The sequence below is a fragment of the Ailuropoda melanoleuca genome, chromosome 11, assembly GCF_002007445.2.
Source record: "Ailuropoda melanoleuca isolate Jingjing chromosome 11, ASM200744v2, whole genome shotgun sequence".
In the NCBI taxonomy this organism is placed as follows: Eukaryota; Metazoa; Chordata; class Mammalia; order Carnivora; family Ursidae; genus Ailuropoda; species Ailuropoda melanoleuca.
Window position 1 is genome coordinate 99,359,063 of NC_048228.1, and position 24,255 is coordinate 99,383,317.

The 24,255-nt window shown below is 35.2% G+C and overlaps 1 protein-coding gene across 9 annotated transcripts in view; it reads left to right on the forward strand.

Moving 5' to 3' along the window:
* Window positions 1-24,255, forward strand: part of FBXL5 (F-box and leucine rich repeat protein 5) — a 50,380-nt gene that overhangs the window by 12,810 nt on the left and 13,315 nt on the right. For 6 of the 9 annotated variants that reach the window (XM_034672099.1, XM_019796429.2, XM_019796430.2 and 3 more), the window contains 8 exons: window positions 4,477-4,692; window positions 7,107-7,202; window positions 8,723-8,909; window positions 11,216-11,398; window positions 13,618-13,743; window positions 17,080-17,228; window positions 17,842-17,924; window positions 18,828-19,553. In XM_034672099.1, coding sequence (XP_034527990.1) covers window positions 4,477-4,692; window positions 7,107-7,202; window positions 8,723-8,909; window positions 11,216-11,398; window positions 13,618-13,743; window positions 17,080-17,228; window positions 17,842-17,924; window positions 18,828-19,553 — 1,766 coding nt within the window. The remainder of the gene's footprint in view (window positions 1-4,476; window positions 4,693-7,106; window positions 7,203-8,722; window positions 8,910-11,215; window positions 11,399-13,617; window positions 13,744-17,079; window positions 17,229-17,841; window positions 17,925-18,827; window positions 19,554-24,255) is intronic. The other 3 variants (XM_034672098.1, XM_034672100.1, XM_034672101.1) reach the window with 1 other exon arrangement.

Sequence of the window (24,255 nt, forward strand, 5' to 3'; positions counted from 1 at the left end):
TATATATATATATATCCCGTATATATATATATATCTATATATCTATATATATCTGTATATATATTTTCTATTTGTATAGTTAGTTTGACCAGATAGTTAATTGAGGTTTGTTTATTGAGTATAAATCTCCCTTGGTTGAATCAAAGCATTGTTTGGCTGAGTAGATAAAGAGTAAAATTTATGTGGGGTAACAGTGTTTGGGTTTTTGTTGTACGATTTTTCATATCTATTTTTGAACTTATCTAGTCTTTAAGTCACACAATTTTTTGGGTCAGTTTGAAGCCAGGCTGTAAGATTTTAGGTTGTAGAGTGTCTGAGACAAAGTTAGTTATAAATCTTTTTAAAATACAGGAGATACCATGTATGTCACTGGTTGTTACTATTTGTTATGTGTGTCCTATTCTGTATAGGTTTATTTTTTAGTTTGTCAAGCATCAGAGTATACAAGTTTATAGGTCATTTAGGAACTTTTATATCTTATTGTTGCACAATGTTTTTCATAGTGTGTCCTATAATCCATTAGTGGGTCATGAAATCAATTTTGTGGGTCAGAAACAGCGTTTAAAGAATGAAATGGGAAGAGTAAATATTGGAGTACATCACAGGATAGAGAGGGAAATATTGTTTCCTGAAATTTGTTTGAAGTATCTGTGATGTGTGTGTGTCTAGGTTGCACTATATTTCAGACTAAAGGTCATGGTTAAACGCGTTTGATAAAACACTTCTTTAGAGTAACATTTCTCAACCACAGCACTATTGACATTTTGGGCTAGATGATTTTTTCTAGTGGCCGCTGTCCTGTGAATGTTTAGCTGGATCCCTGGCTTTTACCCACTAGATGTCAGTAGCACTTCTGCAGTGGTAATAACCAAAAATGTCCTTGCCCATTAGTTCCTGGAGGGGGCAGATGGGAAGGGGGGCGCAGAACTGATCCTTGGTGAGAACTATTGCTTGAGAGCAAGCATTCTTTCAGTTTACTCTGTTGGGTGTGGAAGGATAGCTTTATGATCGGGACTAATACTGTATCTTGTGGAAAGAACTTAAGTTTTAGAGCCCTAGAGATTTGATCTCTGTTTTGTTGTCTACTAGTTGTATGGTTTTGGGCAAGTTATTTTTTCTGAGCCTCATCTTATCATCTATAAAATGGGAATTTTAATACCTACCTAATCTAAAAATACTTAGTATAGTACATAGTGCGTCATAGTCCTCAGTGTGTCACAGATATTATTAGTGTCTAGGTTTATTTTTATCTCAGTCAAGTTTGTATGTTTGGATAACTTTGCAGAGGCCAACAAAATTTTAAAAATGCATATAAACAAATTTTTAAAAAATTAAATTGTTCGTGCTCCAGTTATCTTTCAGCTGCTTAATTTAACAACTTTTAGGTACCAGGTTGAAAAGGTTGCTCAGTTCAAGTGGAGATAAAGTGATTTAGGTGGTATAGGACTTTTTAAAAAAAATGTTATTTATTTGAGTTGGAGAGAGCATGTGCAACGGGGAGGGGCAAAGGGAGGGGGAGAAGCAGACTCCCTGCTGAGCGGGGAGCGTGGTTCAGGACTCAATCCCAGGACAGTGGGATCCTGAGCTGAAGGCAGACGCTTAACCAGCTGAGCCACTCAGGCGTCCCAGTATAAGGACTTTTTTTTTTTTTTTTAAGATTTTTAAAAAAATTTTTGAGAGAGAGAGAGAGAGAGCATGTGCGCAAGCAAGGGGAGTGGCAGAGGGAAAAGCAGACTCCCTGTTGAGCAAGGAGCCCAAATCGGCCTCTGGGATCAGGACCTGAGCCTAAGGCAGAGGCTTAACAGACTTAGCCACCCAGGCGCTCCAAGGACTTCTAATGATAGTTTTATTTGGGCTAACTATAAAAATAACAGGAAAACCCAAGTAGGGGTTATATAGGTTATATTTTGTGTTCTTTAGTTATATTATTAAATTATTTCAAGAACCCTGTGAGGTAGTTTATATTATTAACCGTATTTTACAGATGAAGAAACTGAGGTACAGAGCCATTTAATGACTTACTGACAGAGATGGATTCATACCTAAGCAATCTGGCTCCAGAGTCAGCGCTTTTAGCCACTAAGCTGGATTGACTGACTCTATGAATAATGTAGAGTCCTTTTATACATCTTATTGGGTTCTCAATCTGTAGTATGAACCTGTTCCTTATCTTAGCTTATTATTAAATCTGAAGATTTTCTAACAATCCATTGAAAATAGATGCAGAATTTCCTGCCTGTCTTTTAAAATGTTATTTTCCTTAAGTAATATGAGGGTGTTATTTTTTTGCCATGCTTCAGTTTTTGTTTTTTAAAAATTGTATAGCTAATACCGTGTTTTCTTTAGATTTATCTGTTTCTACTAAGACTTATTTTTAATAAAAAATTAAATTAAATATAAATAAAATGACCCATGATAGTATTTGCTGAGATTAGCCACTAGTAAATTTTATTGTGGCCTTGTGTAGCATTTTTTAGGATAAAATCTACAACATTGGTTAACTAATTCTGTCCTGCCTGCTGATTTTGTATGGCTCAGGAGCTAAGAATGATTTTTACATTTTTAAATAGTTGGAGAAAATCAAAAGAATAATATTTTATGATATGTGAAAATTATATGAAATTCACATTTCTCTGTCTATAAATAAGGTTTTATGGGAACATAGCCACGCTCATTCATAGACTGCTTTTATGCTGTAGCAGCTAAATTAAATAGTTGCTACAGACAGTATGCCCCGTAGAACTTAATATATTTACTATCAGTCCCTTTACAGAAAAAGTTGCCAACGCCCCTGTTCTAGATAATTTACTTACTTATTGTGGCTACTGTTCCTTGTATTACTTCCCTTCACTAGAATGTTAAGCTCCATAAAGGCTGTGATGTTTGTTTTGCTCGCTCATGTATCTATCCCAAGTACTGGAAGCAATGCCCAGACCCTAATAGCTGCTCCTTAAATGTTTGAATAGAGTAAACAGTGCATGGATTTACAAAAACGAATATTAATTTTCAAAATGATGAGAGCTAATGTTTATTAAGCACCAATTCATTTTAATTTCACAGCAACCATGTAAAATACAGATGTTATTGTTTTTCTCATTTAGCACCAAGAAGAAAAACTTGACTTTGAAGGAGAAAAGTAACTTACCCAGAGTTGCACAGCTAAGTAAATGATAGAACTGGAATCTGATCCTGGAGACTGCAGTCTGGATTCCTATAAATGACTCTTAATACCTAATTCATAGTGGGTTTTCCATAAGATACTTAGTTAATTCTTCTGTGTATAGTGGAGTAGTTCTGCTTTAGGAGTTTACCATCTTTTCTGATGCTTTGTCTTGAGTCTGCTACTCCTGCTGAGAACAGGCAATTACGACAGCTTAGAGTCTACTCCATTTTAGGAATACTGGATCAGACTTGATAAACCAAGTCTAGAAGTGTGGTGTTAGTAGCTTCTTCCCCTCCATTTACAGTCTGTGTTTTTAATGTAATCAGATTTTCCCTCTTAAAATGAATTTTGAAACTGGAGTTGAGTTTATATAATAGAAAGTAGATTTAATATGGCAGTGGAGGCAATGGAGGATTTGAATATTATTTTGAGCTTTAATTTGAATCAAGTTTCTTGATAAGATGTATGCATTTAAATATGAGAATTTAATTTGCCATTAAATGTAAAAAATTAAAATTACATCCAAATAGTAATTTTCTTTGGTTAGATAGTAGAATTAAAGAAAATGACATTTTATATATTTCTTTGTAGCTTTCCTTCAAGTCCTTTTACTTTCTCATGCCCTTTTGTACTAGTTTCCACGTTGTACTACTGCAATGCCTCTACCTCAGAAAAGTACATGATTTCTTATATAAGCTGCTAAGTGTTTACCCCATTTTTCTAAAAAAAAAAAAAAACTCCAGAAACTAGTTCCCCTGAAATCATCTGGTAATATTCTAATAGCTCAATATTTTATAATTATTTCTGGAACAGATCAGACCCATCTTGATTATTAAAGTTTAAACACACAATAATAGAGTATTTTTAAATTTTTACATTGTGAAAGTAGTATAATAGCATAAAGAACATTTGAACAAAGACAAAAGCACTTACCACGTTATCTTAACACAACTATTTTAAAATTTCGTACAACTTTATAGAGTATTTTTAGTATGTATATAGAGTAACGGAATTTTAGGTTTAGAGGGAGTCGGTCTAATCCCTTTTTTTAAAGAAATTATGTGATGTGTTGGTGCATGCATCATTTAACTGTGTCATCAAGCCCTTCAGAATGCAAACCAGTATCTTCCTGACCTAGTGTACTTCTTATTATACCATTATAATTTGTTAATTTATGAATTTCCCTTTGTATGTGAACCAAATATAAGGGAGGTATTCTATGTACAAAACTAAATAGGAATGCATTTGAATATTTTTTACTGGTGCATATTTACATATATTTATTATGCTTTTCTTTTTAAATTTTTATTCAGCTTTCTAAAACGAACTTTTCCAACAACAATGATTTCCGTGCTCTTCTGCAGTCTCTGTATGCTACTTTTAAGGAGTTCAAAATGCATGAGCAGATCGAAAACGAATACATTATTGGTTTGCTTCAACAACGCAGCCAGACCATTTATAATGTACATTCTGACAATAAACTCTCTGAGATGCTTAGCCTCTTTGAAAAGGGACTGAAGAATGTTAAGGTGAGTTACAAAAATGGGTATTTATCACAATTTGTGTTATTTGCTGGTATGTCAGCAAAAAGTGTTAGCATTTATAGTAAATGATGTTTTGTTATAAGAAAACATGTTCTGTCACCTGGTAAAGACAGTAAAGAAGACTTTATTCAAGGGATTACTACATTGAGGTTTTGCAGTAGGGGTGAGAAATTGGATTCTCAACTCTGAGTATATCAAGAATAGCTGGGGATTTATAGCCAAGGAGCAGAGTGGAGGTCAGGAAAATTACTAAGAGTAAACATCAAGGCTCGGGAGACTCTTGCTAGACTGACTCAAGAGGATTTTTGCTGAAGGCAGACCAGAGTGATAAGATACTGAGGGTGGATAGATACTGAGGATGATCAGATGCCAAGGGTAGAGGGATTTTTGCTAAACTGACGCAGAATGACTTCAGCTAAAACTGAACTAAGTGGGCCAAGGTTGAGGCCTAGTTGAGAAGAGGGCTCAGAGGAGCCTGTCTCAGGTTGATGAGAATCTTTGTCAGTTACCTCTTCATTACCGTATATAAAATTTTGTAGTGAATGCTCCTTCTCAAATCTTAAAGTTGTTCTTCTAAGTTGAAATTTTAATAACCATAAAATTTTTACTTCTGGTAACATTTGCTCAACTCTTAAAGGAAAGCGATAGTAAATGCAGTTGTTGGTGACTAAAGGTGAGATTGTTACTAGAGTGAATAAATACTTTATTTTATAAATTTTATTTATTTAAAAATTGAATGTTAGCTATAATGTTTACTCTATTTCCTTTTTCCGTATTTCAGGGTGCAGGGATTATTAAACAGGACTGTTTTTAATTGTGTAGCATAAAATTAGCCATATTAGAGTATAGTTTAGCATAATGATATAGAAGGATTTTCCTTTTAATTAAATTTACATATTGTAGAAATTTGAAATTTGATTTTCATGTACAGTCTCCCTTCTGGCTTGGTGAAGCATAGACTTAAGTTGCAACTGTGTCAAACCATTACACACCTTTGACTTACAGATTTGTGTTCTAGAAAGACTGTTCTGCAGCAAGGAGGAAGATGGGTTGAAGGAAAAGAAAATACTGAGGCAGGAAGACCATTCTCAAAAATATTGAAATAATGTCTGGAAGAAGACACAGTAACTCCTTGGTGGAGAAATGGGCATCTGGGTGAGAGTAGGGTACTGGGTAGTGATGAAAGGGAGGTTTACTTTTTATTGAGTACTTTGTACTCTTCTAGTTTTGTATCATGTTCATGTATTACCTATTCAATAAAATGATTAAGATCTGAACTAGAGTAGTGTCTAGTGGAGATAGAGAAGGGGACAGACTTGAGAATTATGTCGGTCATAAAATTGATAGCATGTAAGGCTTACATCTAAAGGGAAAAGGAAAGGAGAAAAAGAAAGGAAATCAGAATGAGACTTGAGCCTAAATTTCTAGGGAACATAGAAAAGGCTTAGGGAGTAAAAGATCCACTTTGGGCATGCTGGGTTTGAACTGCTTGTGCAGTCCAGGTGGGCATTTATTCATAGGAGGTGTACATGGGTTTCAGGGTCAGAAGAGTAATTTGATTTGGAAAAGCAAATTTGATCATTCTTAGCATGTGAAGTGGAAATGGAAGCCACTTGGGATGCTTAGGGAAACTGTATAAAATCTTCAGAGAATAGGACATTAGATGGAATATTGAGAAGCAGTTGAATAAATTAGTACAAAAAGGAGGAGACTACGTAAGATTCAGCAGGGATAAAATATTCCTGTATTTTAAAAGTTTCATTATTTTGTAAAATTTCATGTTTTAAGTTGAGAGGGCATTTAAGTTGAGAGGGTTGCTATAGAAGTGACAGCTGTTACAGGGAGGAGGTGGGGTCTTAGTTCATGTGAGAAAACCTTTTAGCTGTTGTCCAGAATTAGACTGATTACTTCAAGGTGTTGTGAGCCCCTTACCTTTAGAAGTATGCTGATACCTGGCCTTTTGAAGTAGGCGTGGTCTGGATTGTGTAGCGGAGGGTACATTGGATGAATATGAAGGCACTCTGTGGTGATAGAGTCCACTGGGCTCTTGCGGACTGCTCAGACATAGATTAAGAAAACTGAAACATAGAGATTATATAAATGTATACCTTAGAAATCAATAGAAGTTTTGAGCAAATACTTGCTATTTTTAGGCTTTTTTTTTTTTTTTGACATTTTAAAGAAGTATGAGATCTTACTAAAAGAATTCAAGGTTCTGTTGCAGGATATTTTAAGGACATCTTTTTATGCTTCAAAAAGTACAGAGACCACGTTGCTATTTGTCAGTCTGTTTTTTTTCCTGAGGTTTTATGTTGCATTTTAAACTGACTTCCTAGGATCAGTACAATATAAATAATGAAGCAAAACTTCTATAGGATGTAATTTTTTTTTGTTTCTAGAATGAATATGAGCAGTTAAATTATGCAAAACAGCTGAAAGAGAGATTGGAGGCTTTTACAAGAGATTTTCTTCCTCACATGAAAGAGGAAGAGGAGGTAAGCATGATTTTCTTCCCTTGTGATTTTGATGTATAAAACTTTTAAGATGCTGTTTTGCTTTTCATTCTTCAGAATAATGCATAGAAACATAAGACTGTGGTTCATTTTAGGAAAGGAAGAAAACCCCAAGAAAACATAAATTTTGTTCCCTCAGAGAGGTTGTTGCTTTTCACTGAATCAATGACTTAATTCATTTGCTCAACTAATACTTTTCTTATTATGTAGATGGCACTGTATTGAATATTAATAACTTTCTATGTTAACTTAATGACTTCTTAGAACCTTCAGAGGATTCTTGAAACTTTTTAATGTTTTGTGTATTTTCGTGCTAAATTTAAATAATTTTTAGTGTTCTTTTTTTTGTAGGGGATTTTGGTAATCAAATGGTAGTGTTAGACTTGCCAGTTTTATTCCTAGTACACACGTATTAAGAGCGGATGACAAAACATTTTCCCATTCTCTTCATTCTCTAAAAGTGGGGTGAAGATTAGGGTAAGGAATAGAAAAGTTACTTTATTAGGAACGGGATTCTTCTTTAGTTGTTAATCATACTATGGTGATGATCACCTATGGCTTCACCTTATAATCAGATCTGTATTTAAAAAAAAAACAACCCCTACTTTTCAGTTCTTTCCAGACTGATTAAATCAGGTGAGAGATACTGGCCTGGATCTATTGTAAAGGTTCCCAAGTTATTGTAATATGAAATCACTGAGTTACTAGAGTAGTGTTTCTTAACCTGTGATGCACATCAAAATTACCTGTGGAACAAAAAAAAAAAAAAAAAAGCTGTGGCTTCATTTCTTAAAGTTTCTAATTCTATAAATTGGAGGTTGGGGCTAAGTATCTGTTTCTTTTTTAAGATTTCATTTTATTTATTTGACAGAGAGACAGCCAGCGAGAGAGGGAACACAAGCAGGGGGAGTGGGAGAGGAAGAAGCAGGTGCCCATCGGAGCAGGGAGCCCGATGCAGGCTTGATCCCAGCATCCTGGGATCACACCCTGGGCCGAAGGCAGATGCTTAACGACTGAGCCACCCAGGCGCCCCTAAGTATCTGTTTCAAAGAAGAAATGTAGATAGTTAAGGTCTCGGTAGAGCTCTGAGTTTTAGGATTTTTAGTACACTGGGTATTTTTCTACCTTTCTTCTATGATTTAGAGGTCCTCTTGAGGTAAGAGTTCAGTTACTGGAGTAGCCAAGGCAGTTAACTGACCTAAATGTCTAACCATATGAGACCTCTTAAGAGTGTTTGACAGCTCTGCACAGGAAAACATTTTGGTTCTGATGCTTTTTAATTACTTAGGATTCATTAGCCAGAGAAGCCATAGAAGGAAGGGTCTTTTTGGTGATATTCTTCTCTACACGTTTTTGGATAAAATGACTTGGTGGCAACAACCAAAATTTTTATCTCTTGGACATAAGGGGTCATAATACTACAGTTGAACCATTAATTAAAAGATGTAGAGTAAACAAAACTAGTTAAGCATCTTTCCTTATGAATATTTTGTTTCATTTAGGTTTTTCAGCCAATGTTAATGGAATATTTTACTTATGAAGAGCTTAAGGATATTAAGAAGAAAGTGATTGCCCAACACTGCTCTCAGAAGGACACCGCGGAACTCCTTAGAGGTCTTAGCCTTTGGAATCAAGCCGAGGAGCGACAGAAGTTTTTTAAATATTCTGTGGATGAAAAGTCAGATAAAGGTGAGATTCATATATTTAGATAGTGAGTGGTTAAGTTCTGAGGTCATTTGCATCTAGTTGACACGAACTTTAGATTTTGTTTGAGGAATAATTTAAGCCATTTATTTTCAAGTGTACATTTAATTGAAGACAGTAATTTCTTTCTTTCTTTCCTTTTTTTTTTTTTTTAAAGATTTTATTTGAGAGAGAGAGAACAAGCAGTGGGGAGGGGTGGGGGGTGGAGAGAGAAAGAGAGAGGGAGAGAGAGAAGTAGACTTCCTGCTGAGCCGGAAGCCCAATGTGGGGTTCCATCCCAGGACCCTGGGATCATGACCTGAGCTGAAGGCAGATGCTTAACCAGCTGAGCTACCCAGGTGTCCTGAAGACAGTAGTTTCTAAGAATTTGGTGTGGTTTATGATGATTTAACATCCCATATGCAATATAGTGTTGGGCCACATGGAATATAGTGTTTCTTGAAGGAACTTATGTAGTAATAATAATTATTACTATTTGGCTAATCAGAATTATTGAAAGCTATCCTATACAGAGCACTTTTGCAGTATCATCCAACTTTTTTTTTTCCCCTCCCCAACATCCAGCTTTCTGAGCTCCATTGACCATAGTGACTGATTTTATCCTTTCTTGTTTTTTTCCATCAGTTTTTAAAATCAGTTATCCTTATAGCTTTATTTCCATCCTTTTCCATGTGCCATTCTCTTAGCTTATATCTAGTAATACACAGGGGAACGAGTGTGAGAGGCATCGTTTTTCTATGTACAGTTACTTTGAGAAAATAAATGAGAAATGCAGATAAAGTATGCTTGCCTTATTTCTTCATAGACTAGTTCCTCATATTTATTCTTATTGATCTTTGATAGCTTTGCCTTTTAAAACATCATTAAAGAAAATTGGCTTCCTCTGGGTGGCACAGCGGTTAAGCGTCTGCCTTCGGCTCAGGGCATGATCCTGGCGTTCTGGGATCGAGCCCCACATCAGGCGCTTCTGCTATGAGCCTGCTTCTTCCTCTCCCACTCCCCCTGCTTGTGTTCCCTCTCTAGCTGGCTGTCTCTATCTCTGTCAAATAAATAAAAAATCTTAAAAAAAAAAAAGAAAATTGGCATCCTCAGGCTAGTAAAAATTTATTTTCTGTTTCTAGATGGGCAGTAACAGTGACATTCCTGTTAAAATAGCTTAAAATTCTTTGAAATTGGTCCTTTTATCTGTATTTAACAAAGTAGGTGAGATGCATGTTCAAACAAAAATGTTTTTATAGGTGAACCTATAATTAAACCCATAAAGCTTGTGTGCTTCACTCTGAAATGCAGCTTGTGCCTTAGACACCAAGCCAAGACCTGTTGTGTCTAGTTTAATTGTAATTATAACATGGGATTTAAAAGCATCGCACTTACTACATTTAATTTTCTCACTCCTTCAAAGCAAATTATAGCTGTATTATGATTAAATATTTGCCATTTGAAAAGGGTTACGTTAAAGTAATTTGATCATAGCATTTCTGTATTTAAAGTTGCTTTGTGAGGGCAAATAAGATGTACAAGGTACCTCAAGTTCATTGTAATCCTTATAGATGAATCTCTTTTAGTTTGTATTCTGTATTGTAGCACCTCATTTGCATTTTTTTGAAGATTGCTACTGAAGTAATTCATTTTAGGAAATTGGGGAGTCAATGACTATTTTTTAAAATAGTTGCTGACAAAAGATTGCTGATAAACGTACACCAGCATTAGAAGTGTTTACATTACATTATCTCAGCTGGCTCACAAATAGAAGTAGGTTAGGCCACCTGTGGTTACAGAAGTTAGATTTCACAGATCTCTTATATCAAATGTGAAAATCAGAGAGGGAGCACAAGGAAAATATTGACAGGAGTCCTAATACATGAATGGAACATGTTGTGAGATTTTTGTGTGTCATTAAAAATGCCTTGGAGATCTCATAATCTGGCTGACTCCATACTTGAAGCTGTATAACCTGCTGGATTCCTTTTTCAAATGATGCTTCTTATGCTACAAAGTGAGTATTGTTTTTTCTGTGACACCTTTGTAAGAGGAAGTCAATTCTGTGTTCATTATTGTAGCTCCCACTGATGAAGTATGATTTGGGCCATGATAGTTTAACCCTACGGGTTCTTAACAAGTTGAACATCCCCATGTTACCACTAATCCATGTTATTTCCTTTTCACATCTTGGAAGCAGGAAGGAGTGGACTTTAGGCACTGGATTTTATGTATAGAAATGTGATTGTAATTTCTTACTGCATTTGCTCTTACAGCCTTTAATGTTAAAGTTTCTCTTTTTTTTATTTCAGAAGCGGAAGTATCAGAACAATCCACAGGTATAACCCATCTTCCTCCTGAGGTAATGCTGTCAATTTTCAGTTATCTTAATCCTCAAGAATTATGTCGATGTAGTCAAGTAAGCACTAAATGGTCTCAGCTCGCAAAAACTGGATCGCTTTGGAAACATCTTTACCCTGTTCATTGGGCTAGAGGTAGGTAAATGAGACTTTTAGTTTGTTCTAAAAAATACATCAATCCATTTTTTTAAATGATTACTTGTAGACATTAATAAGTAGGGTTGGGGAGGGAAATTTTGAGAAGTCTACCAAAAAGTAGATTTCATAGTTAGATGATGTGTTTTTTGTATACACTTTTGAAAAACTAGCAATGCTGAAGTATTTATGGGTGATTTATGTGATGCGTGTAATTTCTTTTAAAATAATTATGAAAAAAGTAGAGGAGAGTGCAAAATAATTGGCAAAATGTTAATAATTGTTGAAGATAGGTGATGAAGTCATGGATATTCATTATGCTACTTTTAAAATGCTACTTCCTCCTACTTTTGCCTGTGTTTGGAGTTAAAGTGAAATTAATAGGTTGTCAGAACAGCTTTAAATAATTAGATTGAGTATTGAATAAATTCTATAAAATCTAAAGATGAGGCACCATTATGGCTGCATTGATAGTGGCTCAAAATAATTGAATCTGTTTTCAAAATCTTTAGCATATTTTTTTGTGATTGGTAATGCCTCATTCTGAATCACAATTTCATATTTATTTCATTATGGTAAGTTACTTTTACAGTAAGCTGTTAAAGAAAATTTCCTTTTCATGAGCATATAGTGCAGTCATGGAGTAGAACCAAGTAATATGGCATCCATTTTTCTGTATGAAACTAAATTAAAACAGTTTTCTTCTAAGTGACTCTTTGAACTTCACATTTAAATTAAATTTTTTTGATTTCTGTAATTTGTCACTTTGACGTGGAAATCTATATTTCTTACATAATTAAATTATAAATTTAAAAAATTTTATTTTTTATATTAATATATAGCGCCTTTAAAATACCTTAGATACTAGGTATCTAGTAGGTTTGAAGTATTGGGTAGGCTTAGGAAATGATTAGAATTATTTTTATGTAGAATAATTTTTCCTCTTGTAGGAAAATGAAATATTAAGTCAAGGCAAATACGGATATATTTAATACTTTTTTGTTTAGCTGTGCTTTAACTATTGATAACTAATTAATAGGGATTAATACAGGGGCGCCTGGGTGGCACAGCGGTTAAGCGTCTGCCTTCGGCTCAGGGCGTGATCCCGGTGTTGTGGGCGAGCCCCACATCAGGCTCTTCTGCTATGAGTCTGCTTCTTCCTCTCCCATTCCCCCTGCTTGTGTTCCCTCTCTCGCTGGCTGTCTATCTCTGTCAAATAAATAAATAAAATCTTTAAAAAAAAATAGGGATTAATACATAATTAGGTATTATTTGATGTAAAAATCAAATGTAAAAATGCTGTACAAGACTTCTGTGATGTTAACCAGATCTTAAATATGCTTTCTTTTTGTTTTTTATATGTTTAACAAAAGTTTCAGTAAAAATGTTTTGTTTTGTTCTGTTTTAATTTATGGTGTTTGTTTCTAGTGACTCTCAGTCAGAATTTATTTTACCACCATCCAGGGAACATTTTGAAATGTCTGTGGAGACATTTTTGTTTGTCCCATTTTGGGGGATTTGACTAGCCTCCAATGAGTAGAGGCCAGGGCTGCTTTTAAACTCTGTACTACAGTGCGCAGTACAGCTCCCCACAGCAAAGAGTAACTCAGCCCGGAATGTCAGCAGTGTTAAGATTGAGAAACTGTAATGTTAAGAGTTCAATAAATTAATTCTTCATTGTCTCAATTGCAGTATATTCTCCAGGATCTTTAAATTTATGATTTAGCTNCCACTTCACAATTGTATAATTTAATTGCAGTATATTCTCCAGGATCTTTAAATTTATGATTTAGCTTTACCTTAATCTTTCCCCTTTGACTGTGTTCCTACCTATTGCTGAATTGCCGACTATTCACTACTGAGCAGAAAGTCTTTGCTTACTTTTGTTTATTAGCTATCATCATTTGGAGGGTATTGCTGGTGCCAGTGTGAAGCCACAGTAGGGGAAAAAGGTTAAGTTCTTTTCAATGATTTCTAAAATTGCATGTAAGACTATTGATAATTATTTTTCATAATTCTTTTTAGTATGTCTGAAATTCCTTTGTATATTATTTAAGTGTAATTTTTAAACCATAATTGAACATTTCTAACAATAGCTGGCCTATTGCCTAGAGCTCAAGTATTTTCTGTGCGCAGAGATTTTTATTGTAAATAGGTAATTTTTTTCTTGTAATTGTAGCCAGTCTAATCTTACTTTGTTCCTCTTATTTGTTGAGTAGGTGACTGGTATAGTGGTCCAGCAACTGAACTTGATACTGAACCTGATGAGGAATGGGTGAAAAACAGAAAAGATGAAAGTCGTGCTTTTCAGGAGTGGGATGAAGATGCTGATATAGATGAATCTGGTAAGCTGTGTTTGGAATTAAAATTCGTACTTTAGTAATTAATATTATATTTAGCAGTTAAGTGCTTATAAATTATTGGGTGTTAAGATTCACGTATTTTGTGTCTTCTAAAGAAGTTGGGAGTTTATAAGCTTCTACTTTTTTTTTTTTTTAAGGATTTTATTTATTTATTTGACAGAGAGAGACAGCCATAGAGAGAGGGAACACAGGCAGGGGCAGTGGGAGAGGAAGAAGCAGGCTCCTGGTGGGGCAGGGAGCCTGATGCAGAGCTCGATCCCAGGACCCTGGGATCACGCCCTGAGCCGAAAGCAGATGCTTAATGACGGAGCCATCAAGGTGCTCCAATATAAAGGCCTTCTACTTTATAAAATTTGAAAGAATAATAAGCAAATTTAAAATTTATTCTGTTGATTTAAGTGTATATAGGGTTATTTCTCATCTGTTTTTATATTTAAATACTTAAAGCACAAAATAATGGCTATTCTCCTCATTGAAATAATGTGCATTCATTGTAGCACTTGGCAGTTTACAGTGTGTTTTTTGGGACCATTTTATTTCATCAGTTCAACAATATTTATTGAGTCATCGTGGCCCAGAGGAAGGAGCATGAAGCTGTTGAATCTGTTTATTCCTTTGTAAACAGTCACACCACTTGCCTCACAGTTGTTGTGGAATTAAGAAGTATGTGTGTATGAAAATTCTCTGTAAATGACTAGTGTAGCCATTCTGTAAGCACTATGGGAGAATTAAAAGGTGACTAAGACTTTATCCCTACCCTTAAAGAACTCATATGGGAGAGAATTTAAGAATAGGTAATTCTTAATTCAAGGTATATAATAAAAAATGCCACACTAGTGGTGTAGACAGACACTATTTGGAATATGGAGGAGGAAGATACAAATTCTCAGATACTACTCTAGGAAATAATTATGAAAAAATGGTGAAATAATAAAAGTGAACAGACAAAACATTCTAATACCTGGTAAAACTGAAACTGTAGGGAATTTTTATTTATAGCTTGCCCACTTAAAAAATACTAGGGTGGGGGCGTCTGGGTGGTGCAGTAGGCTAAAGCATCTGACTCTTGGTTTCTGCTCAGGTGGTGATCTCAGGGTTGTGGGATCCCACCCTGTGTCAGGCTCCATGCTCAGTGGGGAGTCTGCTTGAGTTTCTCTCCCCCCCCCAAAATAAATAAATAAATCTTTAAAGAAAATAGTAAGCTGGAATGGCAAAAGAACTAAACATGTGGAAAAGGAGGACTATAAAAAAGATTATTATTTCAGTAGTAAGTTTACTTCTGTAAAATGAAGTTGCCACATTGTGTTATAGTTTTGAAGATTTAGAGGATGCTACATAAGGAAGAGGTTTGTTCCAGCTAGATTTGGTGATATGGTTACCCTGTGGCTAGAACTTTCTTGGGCATGAGGTTAATAGTGAACAAAATAGGAAAATAAAAATCCTTGGTCTTAAAGTTTGGAGAGGGGAGGGGCACCTGGGTGGCTCAGTTGGTTAACATCTGCCTTTGGCTCAGGTCATGATCTCAGGGTCTTGGGATCAGGCCCCACATTGGGCTCCTTGCTCAGCCAGGAATCAGTTTCTTCCTCTCCGTCTCCCTCTGCCCCTCCCCCTGCTCGTGCTCCCTCTCTCAAATAAAATCTAAAAAAAAAAATTTTTTTTTTGAAGATGGGAGATAAACAATAAACGCAGGCAAAATACGTGCTATTATTGGCTAGTGTCAAGTGCCGTGGAGAAAAATAGAGTGCGAGGAAGAGGAAAGAAATTAAAATTTCAAAGAGAGAGAGATTAGTTTTGGTCCTCTGAGAAGTTTGAGGAAAACCCATGTGAGTTTTAAAGTCTTTACCAAACTTAGTGTATTTGTCTCAATACTTGAGGATAGCAGAAGAAATGCCTTTCAGTAAGCATTCACGTTGAAAGGGAAAGGTTAAGGCTGTAATGATTGAGACTTGTTAAGGTAATATATCTATTCAGCTGTTTGGTGTATCTAAGACTAAACTTTGGATCTACCAACTGTGTTTTATATTAGTGCTTTTTCAGTTCAGTTGTCTTTACTAGTCTTGTAGGAAGATACTGTTCTTCATTGGATGTTTGATTTCTTGCTTTTTTTTTTTTAAGGATTTCACAGTAAATACAGATTTAGATAGGGAGGAGCACAGAAACAATAATTATTTGGGAATAAAATTATAGTAGAATAAATAGGGTTTGCAAAAAGTCATTTTTTATCTGTGCACTTAACATATATGTCTGACTAAACAAATTTAGGTAAATCTGTAAATATGGAACCATTAGGACTTCAGAATTTTTCTTTTTATATTTCATTTGTTAGCTGCACTGTTTTATTTTAATTGAGACTTTCTTAAAAATGTGAGACTTTCTTGATTTATTCTGTTAAACTGTTTTATGTTTAGAGACATTCAGGTTAGGTCTTCAGGTACACATAATAGTAATAATGTCCTAAAAAGGTGATACAATTATTAATTCATTCTTTTTAGTGTAGTTGGTGTATTTTTCCCCTTATATCAAATTGCAGTTTGTAGTGTTCTTGGTGTTGGTTGTTAATGGAGCGGCATTCTGTTGTAAAAACCTAAGCTTTACAGAAGTTATTAAGCAAAAACCGAAAGCCATACTTCTTAAAAATTACAAGGTACTTTACTTTTGCTTGATTCGTTTTGACCACGCTCACTCAATTGTTTTAAATCTTTTCTAGCTCTGTGTCCCATTTATTTTACTAAAATAACAAATTATACTTTTTATCATAGTCATTTTTCTTTTGATGTCCTATATTTCTTGAAGAGCTTCTACAATTCTTTAAAATACTCATTTTTTTCCCCAAAACTTTTTCAAGTTCCTGAAACTGGAGTTATTTTCTCTCTCTCTGCTATACTTACCTAATCACCTTCAACCTTGAAGGAAATGAAAAAAATATCTTCCCTTCATTCTCATTATAAACATTTTTTCCCCCTTTTGTTTCTTTTTGATGTCAGGCCTGTTAAATATTAAGTTCTGGTGAGTGAGACCTTGTGCATTGCAGTTGCTTTGCATACATAAGGAGTTTAAGAATAGCATAAAGTATTACAAAAAAAAAAAAAAAAAAGGTAAGAAAAGGGGGTGCCTGAGTGGCCCAGGTTGTTAGGTGCCAGACTCTTGAGCACAGCTCAGGTTTTGATCTCAGGCTCATGAGTTCAGGCCCTCATGAAGCCTACTTTAAAAAAAAAAAAAATAGCAAAAAGTATTTCATTTAATAACTTGGTGGTTCCTTGAGTAGCCTAATTATAATTAGTGGTATCAAATTCTCAGATTTTTGAATTCATTTTACAGAAGAATCTGCAGAGGAGTCGATTGCTATCAGCATTGCACAAATGGAAAAACGTTTACTTCATGGCTTAATTCATAACGTTCTACCATATGTTGGAACTTCAGTAAAAACTATAGTATTGGCATACAGCTCTGCAGTTTCTAGCAAAATGGTATGTATAAATTAGCACCAGTTTGGGTATTAAGAAAAAGTAGCAGTGATCTAAATTGGGTCTACTTGTTCCTGAATTTAATCAAAAAAACAAAACAAGACACCTGTTTACCCATGAGAGTGCCTTCCCATGGGCAGGCATATACTGCTAACTTTTCATGTTATTTCATTTCATTTTTCATAGTAATTTTGGTATATAGGTACTGTCTACACATTATAGAAAAGGAAACAGACTAGGAGAGGTTAACAGTTTATTCAGTTTCACAGATACTAAGCTAAGTGATGAAGCCCTGTCCTTTATGATTTTTTATACATAGGGCTTGGTAAAACAGGCAAGTGAGATTAAATCACTGTTGTACAGGTCTGTCTTGTAATGTCCTATATCAGAATCTCCTTGGTTATTCCTTAGAAATGTAAATTTCCTGGATCTAATCCCAAGATTACTATACTAAAACAGATTCTCCAGAGTTTGAGTCCAGAATATATATTTGTAATGCAGAATTGAAGTGATTTTTACATGCACAAAAGCTGGAGAACCACTGGCTTATGTTATTTACTAAAAGTTATTTACTAAAAGTTATGTCTTTCTTAATCTCTCCCCCCCCCAATCTTAGGTTAGGCAGATTTTAGAACTTTGTCCTAACTTGGAGCATCTGGATCTGACCCAAACTGACATTTCAGATTCTGCATTTGACAGGTTAGTTTTTTTTGAATATTTTAGTATAATGATTTCTACCTATGAATTAGTAGAATTGTTCTGTAGTTTGTTTCCATAATTGCAGTTTAATTGTACTATTATTTTTTTACTATCAAATCTCAGTCATGTATGACTATAACTCAATAGCACCCTCCAGTTCTTTGGTTCTTGTCCATAGGGTCCGGCTGATCCAGAAATTCAGTTTGTGTTGTCCTGTCATCTTTATAATCCTGTATGTGTCTAGACCTTTGAGCCTTTCTGGGCAGTCAATGTAGATTGGCATTGTATGTTTTAAGAAGTTTCCAGTTTCATTTGGGCTCCAAATGCCATTTGGCAAAGCTTTCTCTTACATTCTTCGTATTCTGGAACTGTAGTAACACTTTCTTCAAGCTACAGTCTTCACAGGTTTTATTTTCTTAGATGCCATCACTTTCCTTCTTATTCTACCTCACCCTTCTCTTTCCCAGCCTAGCATTTATATCAGCATCTCTCTTCCTGTTTTAGAGGGAGAGATGTACCCTTCTCTGGCTATGGGTAATTCTCCCCCATTTCCTAGAATTTGTTTCTTCTGGATCTTTCTCCTTTAATCATTAGTTACTCTTTCTTTGGTGTGTATACAGCCTTTCCTTCGCTGGTTATTTTTTGGATTAATAAGTGAAGTCTCTCCCTTCCATACTTTTTTCCTTTCCTACCCTTCTGTTAGGTTAGCAATCCTCTTAGACCCTAATCTTACTGCCTTTTCCTATCCCTAGCATCTAAAATGATGCCTGACAGCAGATATTCAGTAAATATTTGATTATATTAGATTTTAAATCTTCTAGTTTCTGGCTACTCACATATAGTCAAATGCTTTTGAACATTTTAACAGTATCTACTAATAGTGTTATTATTTCTTAATTATAGTTGGTCTTGGCTTGGTTGCTGCCAGAGTCTTCGGCATCTTGATCTGTCTGGGTGTGAAAAAATCACAGATGTGGCTCTAGAGAAGATTTCTAGAGCCCTTGGAATTCTGACATCTCATCAGAGTGGCCTTCTAAAAACTTCTACGAGCAAAATTACTTCGACTACATGGAAGAATAAAGACATTACCATGCAGTCCACCAAGCAGTATGCTTGTTTGCACGATTTAACTAACAAAGATATTGGAGAAGAAATGGATAATGAGCACCCCTGGACTAAGCCTGTTTCTTCTGAAAGTTTCACTTCTCCATATGTGTGGATGTTAGATGCTGAAGATTTGGCTGATATTGAAGATGCTGTAGAATGGAGACATAGAAATGTTGAAAGTCTTTGTGTAATGGAAACAGCATCCAACTTCAGTTGTTCCTCCTCTGGTTGTTACAGTAAAGATATTGTTGGACTAAGGACTAGTGTCTGTTGGCAGCAGCATTGTGCTTCTCCGGCCTTTGCATATTGTGGTCATTCATTTTGTTGTACAGGAACAGCTCTAAGAACTATGTCAGCACTCCCAGAGTCTTCTGGATTCTGTAAAAAAGCATCAAGGACTAGATTGCTTAGAGAAAAAGACTTAATTTACTCTGGGAGTGAAAAATCTGATCAAGAGACTGGACGTGTACTTCTGTTTCTCAGTCTGTCTGGATGTTATCAGATCACAGACCATGGTCTCAGGTGAGTAATCAGTTGGAGAATATTAAGAAATGGACATGTTCACATTCTCAAATGGAATTTAAAAATTTCAATCTAAGTCATTGCTTTTAGTTGATTTGTTTAACCGAAAGAGTTAACCAGAATCTGTCCTTCAAGGCATTAGAACAATATAACATATCAGTCCATTTAAGTTGTTTGTGATATGTGGAAGAACATTAAGAGTTCATTTTATTTTATTTTTTTTAAAGATTTTTTGTTTGTTTTTCAGAGAGAGTGCATGTGCCCGTTCAAGGGGGGAAGGGCAGAGAGAGAAGCTGACTCCCTGCTGAGCAGGGAGCCAGATGCCCAGGCCTCTGGGATCTTGACCTGAGCCGAAGGCAGACACTTAACAGATTGAGCCACCCAGGCGCCCAGAACATTGAGTTTAATCAATACTTAGCAAATGCCTACAAATTTTCTAAGGTGCATTAGTGGATGAAAAGATAATTAAGATAATAATTTTTCCCTCAGTGGCTTGTAACAGAGAAAAAAATGTATACCATATTCTCTTGCTGTGTATTATTTGTGTACACTCTTTAAGGGACGTTGAATAAAGATTCTGTGGGGATCAAAGGGGAGAGAGAGAGAGAGACCTCTCATTCAGTTGTAGTAAATGATCGGGAAATTTAATGAGGAGGGGTGCCTGGCTGGCTCAGTCACCAGAGCATCTGACTCTTGATCTCAGGGTTGTGAGTTCAAGCCCCACATTGGATATGGAGGGAGCACCTACTTTAAAAAAAAAAAAAAATTGAGAGGACAGTGAATTGAATCTTGAAGAAAAACAGGATTTTGATAGGTGGCAGTGGGAGAAGACACCATTCATTCTAAGCAGTGGGGATTCCTTGAGTACACAGTACATGCAGCAGTAAAGCACTGTTACAGTTGCTGTTAGATTATTTTGTTGTTAATGGCTGTTCTCAGCATTAGTCATGTGCAATAATTATCTCATTGTCTTTGATAGGAACTTTTGGAAAATGTTTACATCTTTTCTCTTTTACCCTGTAATAGACTTGAATTTTATTAAGGTTCTTTAATAATGGGGTGCTAAACATGTTAAACAATGAAAATTCATCCAGCATAAAGCCTAATACTCCTCTTTTCTCATAGGTATGATCTTTAGCAGATTAAGTTGGATTCAATAGGGAATGTTTAGAGACTTGGTTATTCCAGGTTGGTTCTAGTGAAGGATACATACTGGGTGACAGTGGGATATAAGCTTATAAAAGTAGGTTGGTGATAATATAAGTGGAAGGTAGAAAAGCAAAAAAATAGATTTTGTGGTTTTTTTTTTTTTTGAGTAGCCTTCTATATTCTTTCTTTCTTTTTTTTTTTTTAAGATTTTTAAAATTTATTTATTTGACAGACAGCCAGCAAGAGAGGGAACACAAGCAGGGGGAGTGGGAGAGGAAGAAGCAGGCTCCCAGCGGTGGAGCCTGATGCGGGGCTGGATCCCAGAACGCCGGGATCACTCCCTGAGCCTAAGGCAGATGCTTAATGATTGAGCCACCCAGGCGCCCCTATATTCTTTCTTTAAGAAGTGAGGTCCTTAAAAAACATGTATTTCAAATGTACCCCACATGGTTTAATAATTTACAAAAATGTTGTTTGCAGTTAAAACTTCTATAAATAAAGTCCTATTTTAAATTTACAGAAAAGTTATCCGAAAAGGGATCTTTGTTAAGGTTTTTGGAAAGAAAATCATTCTATACTAATTTATTGGCATTAATACTAGAATTTGGCCTACTAAAAATCTTTAAGGGGTGTAGAATTACACTTATTCTTTAATCATTTAGTTTTTTCTTTTCTCTTTTTAACTTAGAATGAGTCATGGTTTTATATGGGGGATTTTTGGAAAATGTGGAATGTCTGTAGAAGTAATTTAGTGCCATTATATAGCCTTAAGTTTTACAAAAAGCACAGTTGTATTGGAATTGAATAGCCAGAGTTTGGTCTTTTAGTATGATCTACTTGTACTGGCTTTTTAAGTTATAAAGAGACTACATGGGAGAAGTTCTGTATTTTATTTTCTCTCTTTTTTTTTTTTGTCATTACAATCTTTAGTAGATTAAATTGATCTCTTTCTTCCTAGAGCAAAGAAGGGTGGAGTTGAAACATTTATTAGCCCAGAGAGGTAGCTCTTCTATTTACATGTTTTATAGGACCCACTTGGAGCTCTGTTAGGTTGTGTGTTCTTATGCAGAATGTTGGAGAAAATACCATGGTTCACTGACTTTGAGGCCAGACAGACTTGGTGTAGGTTGATACTGTTTTTTTTCCTACATAACTAGCTTTGTCTGAAATACTTAGCCTGAGCCTTATATAAAATGAATAGGTGACACACAGTAGATTTTCAGTAAGTAGTAGCAGCTACTTAATGTAATGATTGTTTAGTTTTCTTTGATATGAGCCTTTGGAAATTGACTACATGTTTTCTCTTTTGCCCTTTAATACAGTTGACCCTTGAACAACACGGATTTGAACTGTGTGGGTCCACTTATACACAGATTTTTTTACTTTTGATAAATATAGTGCAGTGTTGTAAATATATTTTCCCTCCCTTATTGATTTTCTTTGTAACATTTTCTTTTCTCTAGCTTACTTTATTGTAAGAATACAGTATATAATACATATAGCATACAAAGTACGCGTTAATTGATTTTGTTATGGGTAAAGCTTCTGGTCAGCAGTGGACTGCTATTAAGTGTTGGGGAGTCAGAAGTTACACTTGGATTTTCTGTTGCATGAGGTGGGATTGTTGGTTTGCTTACCTCCGCCTTGTTCAAGGGTCAACTGTAGATTTGAGTATTACCAGACCTCTTTAATAATCAGATGTCAGATGTTATACAGAATTTATCCAGCACAAAACCTAAGACTTCCCTGCCATTATAAAAGATACTTCATATGAGATTATTACAGAAATGTTTTAGAAGTCATGTACCAAGAATGTTTTCCCCAGAGGTAACTGCTGTTACTATGGTTTGACTGCTGTGCATCATTCCATTTGTTTTCTTTTTGTTCAAACTCAAAGGCATAGATGGTAATTAAAGCAAAAGAAAGTAAAAGACAACCATATTCTCATTCCTTTTTAAACTAATTAATTATATTTTTATATATGTATTCCTGATCTGGTTTTAGTTGTTTTTTAATGTAACTTGGTTTTAAAGTAAAAGGAATTTTTTGTTCAGTTTAAAATTTAAAACCTAACAATTCATTTTCCAATACCATTATCTTTTTCATTAGCACTATACCTTATTAAAGCTTATCTGTGGCTCTATTCAGTTGCGTTTTTTTCTTTTTCTTTTTTTTTTCAGTTTTATTTTAAGTAATCTCTATACCCAATATGAAGCTCAGACTCACAACTCTGAGATCAAGAGTTGCATGCTCTTCTGACTGAGCCAGCCAGGTGCCCCTCAGTTGTGTTTTCTTTTCTTTTTAATTTTTAATTTTTTCAAGTTTAATTAATTAATTAATTAATTTTACTTTTAATGTTATGGTGGTGGTGATTTTTTTTTTTTTTGGAGGAGATATAAAAAGGTGATTTTATTAAAGCATGGGGACAGGACCCATGGGCAGAAGGAGCTGCTGCCACTTTTATTGTTTTTTAAGTAGGCTCCGCACCCATCCTGGAGTCCAGCATAAGGCCCAAACTCACAACCCTGAGATCAAGACCTGAGCTGAAATCAGGAGTCAGACACTCAACTGACTGAGCCACCCACGTGCCCCCAGTTGCATTTTCAACATGACCAGTTTTACTGTTCTAAGAAAGCAATAACAAAAGCAACCTTTTGTAATATTTCAGAGCTGCATTGATATCTGAGCAAGTGGCAGTTTTCCTGTTTTCTTAGTTTTGTTGGGATATTTTTAAATAAGCCATAATTTATTAAAAATTCTGTATAATTAAAAATCAATTTCAAAGGGAGTCAGAATTTTAATGAATATAATTAGAGGTATCTTCATTTGTTTTCAGTGAAAAAGGATTTAGAAACTTTCTGGTAAGGTTTGGAAAATGCTAGGAGGGGGCATATTTCATCTAAAAGCAGAATTATAGAGGGGACAGGAGGTGGGATGGATAACTAACTGGGTGATGGACAAAGGAGGGCATGTGATATAATGGTACTGGGTATTGTGTAAGACTGATGAATCACTGAACTCTATATCTGAAACTAGTAATACATTATATGTTAATTACTTGAATTTAAATAAAAAATGCAAAAAAATAAAAGCAGAATTACAGAGCTTTATTTGAATACAAGTTTCCATCCTCACTTTCCTCCAAGGCAGGAAGTGAATTTCTAAGTGAAATTTGAAAAAAGCATGAAAGTGTTTTTTGTCGTTACTTCACAGTATGATTTTGGCACTTACTATTAATTTTGATATTGTTAACCTTAGAAATAACTAAATAAAAAATCTGTTGCTATTGGGAATAGAACTAAGTTACATTTTTGCCTTATGGTTTTTACAAGTAGTGGTGAAGAGTTTGTATGTGAGTCTCCTTGAAATAAACACTTTGAGTTTGAATTTTTTTTTTTTAAATTTATTCATTTTAGAGAGAGAGTGAACGCACGGTGGGGTGGGGCAGAGGGAGAGGGAGAGAGAGTCTTAAGCAGACTGCACTCACTTAGCATGGGCCCCAGGCAGGGCTTGATCTCATGACCCTGAGATCATGACTTGAGCTGAAAGCAAG